General features: G+C 37.9%; 1 protein-coding gene across 4 annotated transcripts in view; it reads right to left on the minus strand.

Annotated features, from left to right (window-relative positions):
- Positions 1 to 15,456, minus strand: part of KATNAL1 (katanin catalytic subunit A1 like 1) — a 53,593-nt gene that overhangs the window by 12,102 nt on the left and 26,035 nt on the right. For all 4 annotated transcript variants that reach the window (XM_018056612.1, XM_013968244.2, XM_013968246.2 and 1 more), the window contains exons 4-8: positions 13,073 to 13,241; positions 6,391 to 6,518; positions 5,896 to 6,001; positions 2,553 to 2,711; positions 1,670 to 1,796 (exon numbers count right to left, since the gene is read on the minus strand). In XM_018056612.1, coding sequence (XP_017912101.1) covers positions 1,670 to 1,796; positions 2,553 to 2,711; positions 5,896 to 6,001; positions 6,391 to 6,518; positions 13,073 to 13,241 — 689 coding nt within the window. The remainder of the gene's footprint in view (positions 1 to 1,669; positions 1,797 to 2,552; positions 2,712 to 5,895; positions 6,002 to 6,390; positions 6,519 to 13,072; positions 13,242 to 15,456) is intronic.

Genomic DNA, 15,456 nt, shown 5'->3' on the forward strand with positions numbered 1-15,456 from the left:
TGTTTTTCTCAAAAAGGAGAACAGAATAGGGCTCACATTTATTTAATACTAGCATGCAATCATAATTTTGAGAGACATTATACTGCAATAATTTTGGCCTTCTAATATATAAGTGACTAAGAAAAAATAAGAAATTTAAGAATGAATATAATAATCAATTATTACTGAAAATAACCATTTCTTTTTACACAAAACCAAATATATGTACACAGAGTCTATCTTTTCAGAATTAAAATTTTAGAACAAAAAACCAGGTTTACAGAATGGAAACTCTGGAAAATAAACAATAAACAAAAAAAATTATCAAAAACTCACAAACTTTATTGATATGAATTTTGAGTCTGATATAACAAAGTAGTAGATTAAAACAACTTAATTCAATGGTATTTCCTTAATAAATTACTAAATTCTTATTTCAATCATTATTATAAAGAGTTAAGCTGTCCAACTAATGGTCACAAATACCCAGCAATAAAATTCAGCTACTAAATTTGTATTTGGTGATGTTTTTAAATGTTTTGTGTGTTTTGCTCCATATCCCTCCTTGCAAAAAAATACAACACAGACATTCCTTTCTTTTATACTTCAACAGACACAAAAATGGTAAACTCACTGAGGGAAGGGCCTCCTAGTACTGAATCATTTTATACCTCTTACAGTGCCTGGCAATCAGAGTCACATATCTCTAAAGAGTAGCTCTGGGCCCATTACTCTCTTCCTCCAATTGCTCCCCAAAGCCTTTCCTTCTTAATCTGAATAACTTCTGCCAATACTTCAAAGCCCCTTGGCTATTCCCTTCTGTGACTCCCTTCGTCTGGGTGGTACCCCTCCTACTGTGTTTTCACTACACTCAGAGTTTAGTTCTACTACAGAACTAGCGATATATTATAATTGTCTATGAAGTGCCTGCTTCTCAGCTATCACAGTGGTTCTCAAACTTTTTGGCCCCAGAATCCTTTTTACACCTTTGAAGATTACTGAGCTTCAAAGAGTTTTTGTGTGTGTGGAGTATATCAATATTCAACACTTATTATTAAAAACTGATACTGAGACTTAACAAATATTAATTCATTTTAACAATAAAAATACATTCTTTATTAACATAACACATTTTATGAAAAATACCTTCTTTAAAACCAAAAAAAAATTAGTAAGAAGGCTGGCTTTTTTTTTTTTTTTTTTTTTGCATTTCTGCAAATCTCTAATGTATGACTCAACAGAGAAGAGGTGGATTCTCATATCTGCTTCAGCCTTTCACCTACTGTGATATTCTACATGTCTTATACCCTCTGAAAGTCTCCACTGTTTAACTTACAAAAGAATGAGAGTGAAAAAAGTAAGTAACATCTTGATATTACTATGAAAATAGTTCAGCATTTGCACACCTTTTAGGAGTTTTAAAGACCTGTGGGACCCTGGACCACATCTCTGAACAGTAAGCCCCTTGAAGGCCATGACATTCCTTTTCTTTGTAACCTCAGAACCTGAAACAGTACAGGTATGCAGCAGATGCCTCCTGAGTGCATGAAGAAACGAACAATTGGGTGGATGAACAAATAAACTCCAGCGGTCTTCTGGTCCATTCACTGAGAATTTCCAAAAAATCAATCTATACAAAATTCAAAAAGGAACTAGAATAGTTTTGAGGCATTAATTAAGTATCAATTACCATCCATCTGAATGAGCAGCTCAGACTTGACTCTGCGACTTGCCTCATGTTCATCAGAGGTTCCTCTTCGACTGCAGATAGAATCTATCTCATCGATGAAGATCGTGGTCGGGGCATAAAACCTAGCCTTTGTGAAAATATTTGAAAGATCATTTAATGATCTCATAAAATTAACTGAATTTCTAAAATGCCATTTTCCTCCATCTAAAACAACAGTAAAAAAGAGCAGAAATTTCTCACTGCTTTAATGCCACTCTTTGGTTACTGATATGTTAATCATATCAAAAAAAGGAAAATCCTAAAAAAAAAAGATAAGTTATACGGTTGGTAAAGTCAGGTGACAGATACACAAGGATTCATGGTCCTATCTCTCTACTTCTGTGTTTGAAAATTTCCATAATACAAAATGCTCCTAAAGATAAATCATCAATGTATCCTCAAACATACATTTCTAAGTAACTATTGCAAATGTTTATGAAAAAGGAACAAACTTTAATGACAGATCAATTCCTAATTGATTCCTAATTGATCAATTCCTAATCAATTCCTAATTGATTCCTAATTGATCAATTCCTAATTGATACTGCTTAATCAGCTCATTAGAGAGCCAGAAATATCCTGCAAACTACATACATTTCCCAAGTCTCTTCTACCCTGCCTGGATGGGATGCCACAGAGCTTCAACCTCAGGGAGGAATGCAAGCTGAAGACACATGAGCCACTCCACAAAACTCACCACCCCATATCTTACCAGTGTCGAGAACTCTGAAACAACGACACTTGACCTTTTTTAAAAAGACACCTAGGTGAATGGATCTAGGTAACAGGGATACCTTGTGCCTATACAAACAGGACCCTGAAATCCAAACACATTATCACTCACCATTTCAAACAACAGACGAACCAGCTTCTCAGACTCGCCTCTATATTTTGACGTCAGCGTGGAGGAGGAGACGTTGAAGAAGGTCGTGCCGCACTCAGTGGCCACGGCTTTAGCCAGCATGGTCTTCCCAGTGCCCGGGGGCCCAACCATCAGCACTCCCTGGAATTCCAAAGGATATACTAAGTGAGTTATCAGATTGAAATACTTTCTTATAAAATATCATCAGCTAATAATGTACATGAAACTCTTCCCATCAAAAGAGAAGTTCAACTGTCACTGTAAAATCATGGTGCATTTATGTTTCATTTTATAGACAGAAAAAACTGAAATGATGAATCGTTTCACAGAATGTCTCAAAGGTATCAGAGGTACTCAGAGCTGGGCTAACAATGGGCTCAGACAACAAGGAATTGCCTGGGACATCTGGAGAGGCCCTGGCAGAAGATAAACATGGATGGTCTTGGGCACAGCTTAGGACTAACTGCTCTGTTTAAGCAATGAAAACAGATGACATTTTCTACCACATGGAGCAGAAGTATATATCCTCTGCCCTCCTTACGCACAAAACCTATCTTCCACAACACATAATATATACTTTCAGTCAGAAATAAAGATCCATTTATCAGCTTATAAGGTAGCTAAAATCTAGTGGTGATTTAAACAATCAAATTAGCCAGCATTTTAACTGTGCTGGACAGTTAATAGTTTACATAAAACACTGTTAGTAATGAAAAAGCCAAATATAACATAGACTAAAATCTAAATATTAGTTATTTCTCACCTTTGAGGGCAATTAAACAGAAATATTCTATAAAAATAAATCAAGGAATACAAATTATCCAAGAATACTAATCTTCCAGTCCTGAAGACTGGAAGATCCAAGGGATCAGTAGGATTGAAAACACTAGTTTTATAAAAAAATTTTTTTTTGCTTTGCAAGAAACCTTTAACTATATGTGAGACTAATATTTCAAAAACTGTAAAGACAACTAATGGTACAGGCACAGCTACAAAAAAGGCCCTGTTTCTCTTTCCGCTGTCCTCTTAATGCCCTCTCAGTTCTTATAATGTCACTAACACGGCCACAACCAAAAGATCTCCAGCGGCAGCATCTGTGCACAGACACAACTCACAGATACAGGACAGCATTCAAACACGTCGCCTCCTCGTGACGCTACTCCGTCAACTGCCTCCTCTCTTTCCTGTATCTCCTCTCCTGTTTATTTGAAAAATGAAAGCCTTCACTTGACCCTACAGATCCTCTAATGACTATCTGCCTCTCCCTTTCCCTTCCTGGCCAAGCTTCTTAAAGAAATGTTTTACGCTTACTGTTTCTTCATGAGCTACAATCTGACTTCTGCCTCCACTGCCTCACTAAAGATACCTCTCTGACTAACCCAATGGCCACTGTTTAACTCACAGCTTCTCTTCTCCCTCTGACCTTTGATGCCAATACCTGTTCACTCCCTTCTCCCTGAAACTATTCCTCCCCAGGCTGGTTCTAGGACACAGGACTTGTCATGCTAGGGAGGATACACCTACCATTCCAGGTGTTTTAAAACCCCTTTAAATACCTATTTTATGAAGGCCTTATTATTTCTTTTAAACATTATTTTTAAAGTTATTATAAAGGGGGAAATTTATGGTACTATGTTCCCTAAATTAGTAATATCTGTAACAAAGATATCTATATCTAAAACAAATAGATAGATATCTATAACAAATAGATATTAAAGCACAAGCTGGAAACAAGATTGCCAGGAGAAATATCAATAACCTTGGATATGCAGATGACACCACCCTATGGCAGAAAGTGAAAAAGAACTAAACAGCCTCCTGAGGAGAGTGAAAGAGGAGAGTGAAAAAGTTGGCTTAAAGCTCAACATTCAGAAAACTAAGATCATGGCATCCGGTTCCATCACTTCATGGCAAATAGATGGGGAAACAGTGGCTGACTTTATTTTTTTGAGCTCCAAAATCACTGCAGATGGTGATTGTAGCCATGAAATTAAAAGACGCTTTACTCCTTAGAAGGAAAGTTATGACCAAGCTAGACAGCATATTAAAAACAGAGACGTTACTTTGCCAACAAAGGTCTGTCTAGTCAAAGCTCTGGGATTTCCAGTAGTATGGATGTGAGAGTTGAACTATAAAGAAAGCTGAGCGCCGAAGAATTGATGCTTTTGAACTGTGGTGTTGGAGAAGACTCTTGAAAGTCCCTTGGACTGCAAGGAGATCCAACCAGTCCATCCTAAAGGAGATCAGTCCTGAATATTCATTGGAAGGACTGATGTTGAAGCTGAAACTTCAATACTTTGGCCATCTGATGCAAAAAGCTGACTCACTGGAAAAGACCCTGATGCTGGGAAAGACTAAAGGCAGGAGGAGAAGGGGACGACCGAGGATGAGATGGTTGGATGGCATCACTGACTCAATGGACATGAGTTTGAGTAAACTCCGGGAGCTGGCAATGGAGAGGGAGGCCTGGTGTGCTGCAATCCATGGGGTTGCAAAGAGTCGGACACGACTGAGCAACTGAACTAAACTGAAAACAAACAGTCTATAGAAGCTTTTAAGTTGTGAGAGGTAATCAAAATACCATGATATAAACACACAATTTCTCCTCCTTTCTCCTTTTGGGCACAAACAAGGAGGAGGTATTGAGAACATAAAAGCCCTTCCAGCTAATCTAGAAGGGGCAAAGTAAGATCACGCTTTTATTTCATTCTGCCAGTCAGAGTAAAGCAAGACTCTGCCTATGGCTAAGACCAAAAACAGTCCCAGCAGCAGCTGTTGGAAGGGCTTTTTTAAAACACTGGAATGAAAGCACTGAACTTAGGAGGCACGAGTCCTGGGCAGGCTTTAGACTATAAAGCACAGGGCAAGCTAGAAAGATCTAAACATCCTCATTACCTCTCAGAATTTATACCTGGCCTAGATGAAGTGATCAAAATAATTAATTACTGAGAAACAGATCAGCTTTTAAAAAGATATTTATTTGATGAAACACTTACTCTATGACTATGTACTATTACTATTTAATTTGCTTGCTAACTTTCCATTACAGAAACAGACACCTGGAAAATTCTCAAAACTCGTCTCCAGCTCAGCACCCCTGAGGAAAGTGACTTTAAAGATGACAGCATCAACACTCCCGACCCCTCTTCTGCCAGGCAGAGGCAGCATGTCAACCACAAATCCTTATCCAGGTACCTGAGGTACACACCAGCCTCCCTCAACCTTTACAGACCATGTTAATAAATGTGTAAGGAAACTACAACGCTGGCTTTCTTTATCATGCAAGCTGCAGTTTTATGCCTATATTATTTTAATAAATTCTCACCTTCCACGGCCTTCTAATCCCTTTGAAAAAGTCAGGCATCCACATGGGAAGGACAACAGCTTCCCTCAGCAACTTCTTAGCTTCTTCCAGATCTGCTATGTCATCCCTTTGGAAGAACAGCCACATTTAATGCTTATTCGGGGTCACCTTTGATTTATGGTCAAAAGCAGCTCTTTGAATTGTTTTTCACTTAGGAAATTATTCTTATAGGAAGAACAGTATTCTAATTTTTACTGTATAAAATCATCAGTGAAAACATACTACAGTTATAAATCAGGACATTATTCAATTAACAACCTTTGTTGGTTACGTCAACATCGAATTAACATGAAAATGTCTTGGCTGTATTCTGAAAGAACAATTGTTCTGCCAAGTCTGCACACTCATATTATGGGTGAAGTCATAATCAGGAGGTGAATGGATAGCAAGGCAAGACACACCAAGCCAACCTACGGCCTTCTCCGCAGCTGTGATTCAAGAACATAACAGACTCACCAGTGAACACTTGGGTTTCTGGAGACGATGTCTCTCTCAAGGGCTTCTACCAGGTCCTTATCATATGCGGCACCATCAAATTTTGGAATTTCACCATCACTTGTACCATCTTGCATATTTTTCCTTCCCTGGGGACAGATGTAAAAAAAACATCAATAACAAGATAGTTTTAATTAACATCATTAAACTTTCAAAATACTGCAGTGGAACTATTTTAAATGGCTTATTTTTTTTTTTAAATAGTGTTTTCTAATTACCCCCAAGGCCATCCTCCCCGTTTTAATTCATCAGCAATAGATGAACTGGCCAACCTTAGAAGATACTTCAAATTTACATCCTTGAGGGGACAGGTGCACATTAAGACTAAACAAGCTTGATATCTCTAAACTTGGGGTTGCTAGGGATTTCTGCCACTACTAGAAAATATTTCAAGCATTAATACAGAGGAAGAAAAAACCAACTTACTGAAAACCTACAGAACAGCAAGAAATCTCAAATATATTATCTTGTTTAATATAACAACCCTAAAGGTAAGGAGGTTGTATTATTACCTCGTTTTTACAGGTAAGGAACTGGGGCTCAGAAAGTTAATTAAGTTCACAGTTACTAAACGTCTGAGTATACATTTTAACTCAGATTTTCCTGACTCCCCAAACTCATGCTTTTTCACAACATCAGACCACCTCATGCCTGCCTGGGTCATTTTAAAGCTTAAAAGCAGGTTAAAGGGGCAGGAAGGGATAAATTAGGAAGATGTGGTTAACATATACACACTACTATATATAAAATAGGCAACGAACAAGGACCTACTAGCACAGAGAACAATACTCAGTATTTTATAGTAACCTATAAGGAAAAAGAATCTGAAAAAATATATATATATATAAATAAATATCTATACCTGAATCACTGCTCCATACACCTGATACACTATATTATATATCAAATATATGTCATTAAAAAAAAAGAGAGTAGGTTACACATGGTAGAACTATTACATTCTCCTAAGCATCTAGAGGCTGCAGATGAGGAGAGACGGGACACTGAACTGCAGCTTACAAAACTTTTCCCCACTCAGTGTAAGTACCCACTCAGGGTTCAGCGTTTCTTCCCAGTAAGGTCCTTGGACCACATCATAAAGTCACTATAATGACAAAGATAAAAGGACCTTTTAAAATAGTATCATTAGGGTCATTAAAGCAATATACTTTACCCCAAATTCTTTATTTAATAACACACTAGCTTGAAAAAAAAAAAAAAAAAGAATTACATGCTATGGTTTCTATGGGGTTCTGCCAACATTTACTCAGCTCTGAAGAGCTTTAAATGAGATGTGCTCAGCTGCCAGAGACAGTTCAACCACTAGAACTACTTTAGCAGACAGAGCCAAGCACCTCCCTGGAGCTTCAGCCCCACAGTTACTGTTAAGGCAAAAATGAAGGAAAAATGGTCCAAACACTAATCCATTTCCTGAGCTTCAATCTGAAGAGAGAGAACAGGATGAACCTCGCCTACCACACTCCATCTGAGATAAACCATAAACTAGAAATCCTAAGTGCAGAGAGAACTAAATGGCTCCCTGTGGGCAGACGCTCCAGTTCTTTAAGTCATTGGGTAAATGACCAAACAGTACTCTGGTAGCTTGACTCCAAAATGAATAATTTACTGTCTCTGGTTAGCATGATATGAAACTGAATTTTTAGGAAGATTCTTATACTTCAGATGATGGATCCCAATATTGACACTTAAAAGGAGTAAATTCTGGGCATGCTTACACAACAAAGATAATGTCAACAAATTTAAAATTAGCTCAGCCTAGAACATATTTTATAATAAAGATGGGCCAAGGCTAGTCACACTCAAACATATCACTGCGAACACTGTAATCGTTTTTAAAACTCTTCTAAAAATAAATCAACCAGAGAATGAAACAGAAACTGATATATCTGGGATTTAACAAGCTTTGATATGACATTGTAATTTGAGACTTACCAAAAAAAAATATTTAAAAATACAGGCAGAGAGTCATTTTAATATGAATATCAAGTGGTGGGGAGGATTTAATAAACACTATCAAGGGAAAGTAAAAGGTGTACACTTGTCCGGAAGCAACAGGAAGCATAGGATTTTAAGAAAAATAAATATATGACTATCTATGTCCAAGACATTCTACTGTGCCTTCAGTGTAAGATCAGTGCATGAAAATAAGATTATCTGATAGATTACTGGCAGAAAGTTAACAAGTAAATGCCAAACACACATAAACTGTGAAGTGCTATGAAAAAAACGAGTGGTCAGTATAGTTAAAGGTACTGAGCAAAAAGAATAGGCTGGAGGGGGACTCCCCTGGCAGTCCACTAAGACTCCTAGATTCCACTGAAGGGGGCACATGTTTGATCCCCGGTTGGGGAACTAAGATCCTGAATGCTGTGCTGTGTCACCAAAAAAATAAAAATAAAGTATTTTTAAAAAATAAGAATAGGTTGGAAAGATGGTCAGAAGTCAGCACACTGGGCCCTCTAGGCCATGGGGAGCTGTTTAGGTTTTATTATTCTAAGTAAATGGGGAAATTTTGGAAACTTGCTAACAAGGGCTTGGAGGGATTGGGGGCAGGAGGAGAAGGGGAGGACAGAGGATGAGATGGCTGGATGGCATCCCCGACTCAATGGACGTGAGTTTGCGTGAACTCCGGGAGTTGGTGATGGACAGGGAGGCCTGGCGTGCTGCGATTCATGGGGTCGCAAAGAGTCGGACACGACTGAACAACTGAACTGACTGACTGACTGAAGAAGGGCAATGACAGAATCTGATTTCATGTTAAAATGACCCTTGTAGTTGCTATGTGGGAAAAATGGTGGGCTGGAGAAAGAAGGAGAAACAGGGAAATAAAAGCCTGTAGCAGCAAAGTAAAGGCTCTCAATTCACAGAAGAAGATACGTGGGTAGAAAGTCAGTCAAACCACTTGCCCTCCCACCCAAAGTTTCTCAATAGTATACATGAGACCTGAATACAAAGTAAGTACTCCAAAGAAGATTCTAGATCTTTTTCAACTCAAAATGGTGAGGTGACTAAAAAGCAAAACTAGGAAACTAAAACTAATAATTTATTTGGGTGATACTGGGAGACCAACAAAATGGGTGACAACTATCCTTCTTGACAAACAGATCAATTAAAATAGGAAATATCAAATATGAGTGAATAGCTGTGGTTTCGGTTAACCTGCTAGATTAACTGCAACCAGAAGAGTGGTTCTCTTTGGGAAAGCAGTAAGTGGCAGAGATCAGAAGGGATCATGAGTATGGCTTCTGAGGAGCTCAATGCTCTATTTTTGACCCCTGAGCAATAGTTAAACGGATTACACAGTAGTTACAGAGGTTGCATGCAATCAGTCTAAGCTGACTCTTACTGGTTTGCAAGAGCCAGTTATTAAATTTTCAGGAATTTTTCAAGCCAACTGTGAAAAACAGCCATTGGTAAAGATCATACAAACTTAAAATAAATTATATTAAAAACAGAAGAAGTAATTACTCCAAACTCCTCACCGCCAACTACTGAACTATCACCTATGTACTGTACCGCGTCTACACTGCAGAATGGTAGGCTGCTACTCATGCCAACTCTGAGTTCAGTGATCTCGTGTTGGCAGCCTGGATCCAGTCATAGTGGAAGTGTTTATACCAGAGAAACCAGCAATTATTACAAAACGGGGACCTGATTTCTTGTTCTGTTAACTGTCTAGTCTTAAACTAATGGGGGAAATATTAAACTAAAGCATGTGTCATTTCTATAGTTCTTACAATGTAAATAGCACAAACAATTAAGGAAATAAGTTTTCAGTATTTGAAAACCATGATATGATTCATCAAAGTTGTTCACATGATTGATAGAGGAGAGAAGTTCTGACATATGTTTCTGTTGTTTCATTTTCAACTGACTCACTAATAAAAACAAAGTATCAACCAAATCCTGTCAGAACTACATTCCTAATCATCTGTCAACTACAACCATAGGTACCTACAGGTGCAAGAGTTAAGCAAAAAGCAGCAAAGGCATTTCATGGGGGTCCATGGGCCCTATAAAAGTTTACAATAAAGTCTTACATATTTTATTATTTGTATAAATTATATGTTGTACATCCTTTATTATGAGATTTATAATTTGTGTGAATATGTATGCATACTTGAATACATACAACTTTTTCTTTCAAAAAATCTAGTTATTAGACATTTACCAGTATATTACTAGTTAGATGATCATCATTCATGAAATATTACCCTTATAATATACTATAATATAGTATAATAGTATAGTATGGTATAGCATATTATACTATACTATAGTATATTATACTATACTATAGTATATTATAGTATATTATAGTATAATATAATATACTTTTCTTCAATAAAGAGATTTTTTTTTTAGGTCATTGTTTATTTGTATAACTACCGATCCACATTTCTCAAAAGAATACTTCAATCCAGTTTATATCTCTCCATATCAGACATTCCTAGACTCAAGCATGAGAATGAAAATATTCAAAAAATGGCCATTTGCTACTAAGTAATTCAATCAATTACTTAAACCAATTACCATATAACCACAATGGTGTGATCACTCACCTAGAGTCAGACGTCCTGGAGTGTCAAGTCAAGGGGGCCTTAGGAAGCATCACTATGAACAAAGCTAGTGGAGGTGATGGAATTCCAGTCGAGCTATTTCAAATCCTAAAAGATGATGCTGTGAAAGTGCTGCACTCAACATGCCAGCAAATTTGGAAAACTCAGAAGTGGCCACAGGACTGGAAAAGGTCAGTTTTCATTCCAATCCCAAAGAAAGGCAATGCTAAAGAATGTTCAAACTACCACACAATTGTACTCATCACATGCTAGCAAAGTAATGAAAATTCTCCAAGCTAGGCTTCAACAGTACATGAACTGAGAACTTCCAGATGTTCAAGCTGGATTTAGAAAAGGCAGAGGAACCAGAGATCAAATTGCCAACATCCACTGGATCACAGAAAAAGCGAGAGAGTTCCAGAAAAACATCTACTTCTGCTTTATTGACTATGGTAAAACCTTTGTCTGTGTGGACCATGACAAATTGTGGAAAATTCTTAGAGAGACAGGAATATCAGACCACATTATCTGCCTCATGAGAAGTCTGTATGCAGGTCAAGAAGCAACCACTAGAACCGGACATGGAACAGACTGGTTCCAAATTGGGAAAAGAATATGTCAAGGCTATACACTGTCATCCTGCTTATTTAACTTATATGCAGAGTACATCGTGCAAAATGCCAGGCTGGATGAAGCACAAGCTGGAATCAAGATTGCCAGCAGAAATACCAATAACCTCAGTTACGCAGCTGACATCACCCTTATAGCAGAAAGCAAAGAGCAATTAAAGAGCCTCTTGATGAAAGTGAAAGAGGGGAGTGCAAAGCTGGCTTAAAACTCAACATTCAAAAAACTAAGATCATGGCATTCAGTTCCATCACTTCATGGCAAATAGATGGGGAAACAATGGAAACAGTGACGGACTTTATTTTCTTGGGCTCCAAAATCACTGCAGATGATGACTGCAGCCATGAAATTAAAAGACGTTTGCTCCTTGGAAGAAAAGCTATGACAAACATAGGCAGCATATTAAAAATCAAAGACATTACTTTACCAACAAAGGTCGGTCTAGTCAAAGCTATGGTTTTTCCAACAGTCATCTGTGGATGTGATAGTTGGATCATAAAGAAAGCTGAGCACCAAAGAATTGATGTTTTTGAACTGTGGTGTTGGAGAAGACTCTTGAAAGTCCCTTAGACTGCAAGGATATAAAACCAGTCAATCCTAAAGGAAACCAGTCCTGAATATTCATTGAAAGGACTGATGCTGAAACTGAAGCTCCAATACTTTGGCTACCTGATGCAAAGAACTGACTCACTGGAAAAGACCGTGATGCTGAGAAAGATTGAAGGCAGGAGGTGAACAGGATGACAGAGGATGAGATGGTTGGATGGCATCACTGACTCAATGGACATGAGTTTGAACAAGCTCCAGGAGTTGGTGATGGACAGGGAAGCCTGGCGTGCTGCAGTCCATGAGGTCACAGAGTTGGACACGACTGAGCAACTAAACTGAAGCACAGCACAGAATCTCTACCCGGTATTATGTTTATTCACCAATCAATTTCCCAGATAAACGTATATACTGAAGGAAATTTTCTCATGAAGGAAAAAAAATCTACTCAAAAATTTACAGATAAATCTAAGTTTTAAAAATCTGTATCAGTAATAAACTGTATCCACTGTCTTATTCTGTGAAGACTATATATACATCTATTTCCTTATAAATCTTTCCCCTACAGTTATGTTTCATTTATTGTTCATTTTACTTCAGAATACTAGCTAAAATATTTTTTTAAGTTTTAAAACTTTATTTTGAATATTTCTACAAAAGCTCCATTTTACTTAAGATTTGTACAGATAAATTTGTGTGTGTGTTTATTTAATACATCTCTGAGTTTACTGGCATTGCAGAATGGCCTTCAAAATGCAAAGACTGCATAAGTTTTTGATTCAGAGTTCTTTTTCATATCTCTTCCATGTTAAAACCAAGCCTACAAAAATTACAATATGCACCAAAGGTCATGGGCTTAAAGTGAATGAGTCAGGAAGAGGGAGGCTTGCCTTGTCATCTCTCCCTCTGGCTCTGCAGTCCTTGTCCCTGCTGGTGGAGGGCTTCTCGCTCTTAGATATGGGATGTGCTCGGCCTACGGGTCCCCGGGCGCCGCCTCCTGGCATCTCTTTCCTCAGAGGTCTTACTTCTCGATTGGGACGCCTTATCTGAGGTGGAGCTCTAACCAAAAAAAAAGGCAAAGTACTTCAATACTACCTCAGTTAATAAAACTATTAAATCAATTAGCCCACAAAGTCAGTTGTTCCCCTTTTGCCAATTCATGGTCACAACTATTAGGTCACTTTTTGAAAGTACTTTTCTGTAAAAATCCTGGTTGATACAAATATCAAATAGATATAAATGATATATATAACAGCAATTACTTTGTCAGAGTAACAATTAATCACCAACAGAGGGCAATACAGACTACTCCCATCTTATAATCTTAATAGTGTAATAGAGTATCATTTCCTTATTCATTACTGTCCTAAACCAAACAAGTAACTTTTAAAAAAAAGTATTAAGAGCTGAAAAGACAAGAATTGAAAATATGTCTATCTGCATAGCTTACCAGTTTATCCTTTACAACCAAAATTATTTTCTCTGCTTCTGTATTGGAAAAAACCCAGCATTTTATTCATCAAATTACAAATAGCAAGGCTTAATGAAATCTTAATTTAGGTGTATCTAAAATTCATGCTTTGAAGGTGTCAAAAATCAAGAATCATTCAAATTATACAGGCCCCCAAATGTGAATCAAGAATTCTGATAACTACATGCGGCAAAAGATGTTAATTCTATTTATAGTGGAGACCATTTCACAATACACACAGATATTGAATCATGACGCTGTACACTTGAAACTAACGTAGTATGTCAATTACAAGGCAATTTTAAAAAATAATTTTTATAAACATATAACTATGCTGACAAAGTAGCACACTTTGTCTCATGTCATGTGAAATGTATCTTCTTCAAATAGTAAAGTCGGAGGGCTCCTCAGCACAGTACCTACTTGCCCCTCTTTGGGTGCTGGCCCAGACGCCGTCACTTTGTGTCTAATTTCCTGAGCTGTCTCTGCCTCTGTTTTCTACCTTTACTCTCTCTACAGTTCCACCTGTATTTGTAGCCCTTCACATTCCGTATGTATATCCCTTTTTCGACCCACATGCCAAATCTATCATTATCTCTTTTCCAGCTTCTTGCTTTTAATTCATCTAACTCATCATGGAAGTTTCTCTCTCTGATATCAGGGAAGGCTCACATGTGTACAACTCAATAAACCCAGGAAAATGGATGACAAGCCAGGAAGGCTGCAAACTCAAGGTGAAAAATGGGTAACATACTGTAGCATCTTCAAACCACTGGAATCAGACCACCGCATGAAAACTGTTACGGATGAGAGAGCCTGGTGGAAAATGTGTGTCTATCTACTGGGTTACCACACACTGACACTGGAGTCCTTGGAATTCAATCCAATTAAACAATTATGTACTGAACACCCAGACACCCTTTAGGAGGCAGATAGCCTCTACTGTGCTAGGCCCTCAGAGAAGACAAAGATGAAAGAGCAATCTTGTGGGAAAAAAAATCCACAGGAAAGGAACTCAAAAACTTGTATAGTGAAATGGTTATACGACATTTTCAAATTTAAAGGCATTATTATGTTTTTGCTTCTAGCACATTATTAGTCTTTTAAGTATTCTGACTCCCAGTAAGATAAAAGAAAATGTGATGAGACTGGCAAAGAATAAAAAAAAGAAAAATGCTACACTGCTCTGTTCCTAGTATTTCATTGCAACCATTGTTTTTTGACTGAACTTCCTTTTTGATGAAGAGGTGTCAAGTAGGTGAGCAGAACATTATTACTCTACATATATATAAAAAACAGTAAATATATATAAAATGGTAAATACATATATACGTAACAGTAAATGCATATCTGCATGTATATAAATATCTCTCCTGAATCAGATTCGTGGCCAAAGACAATCAAATGCAACCAACAACCTCCTTATGCAGAACACACTTGACTTGTGTTTGCCTTCTGTCAGCAGCTGCGCCTGCTATTTAAGTCGTCTGTCATTGTTTGTGGTCCTGCTCTTCCGAGGCACAGCCGGCCTGAGGCTTTCGCTGGCAAACAGCAAGCCTGTCCTTTACAGCTGCGCAACGGGCTGCTGCGCGGCTGCTGGGCTGGCCCTGCTAGGCCTCCGTGAGGAGAGGAGAACTGCAGTGAATCCTCAAACAGCTCTTCTGCCTCCTCAGCTTGTGCCTTCCCACCTCGGCCGGCTATTTAGCAGTCTTGGAGGAGTCCTGCTGTAGTCCATTTTGCACACACATCCAGGTCAGTAAAGCTGTGCTGCGAGAGGAATTATTTCCAAGCTCATACACAGGC

The sequence above is a fragment of the Capra hircus genome, chromosome 12, assembly GCF_001704415.2.
Source record: "Capra hircus breed San Clemente chromosome 12, ASM170441v1, whole genome shotgun sequence".
In the NCBI taxonomy this organism is placed as follows: Eukaryota; Metazoa; Chordata; class Mammalia; order Artiodactyla; family Bovidae; genus Capra; species Capra hircus.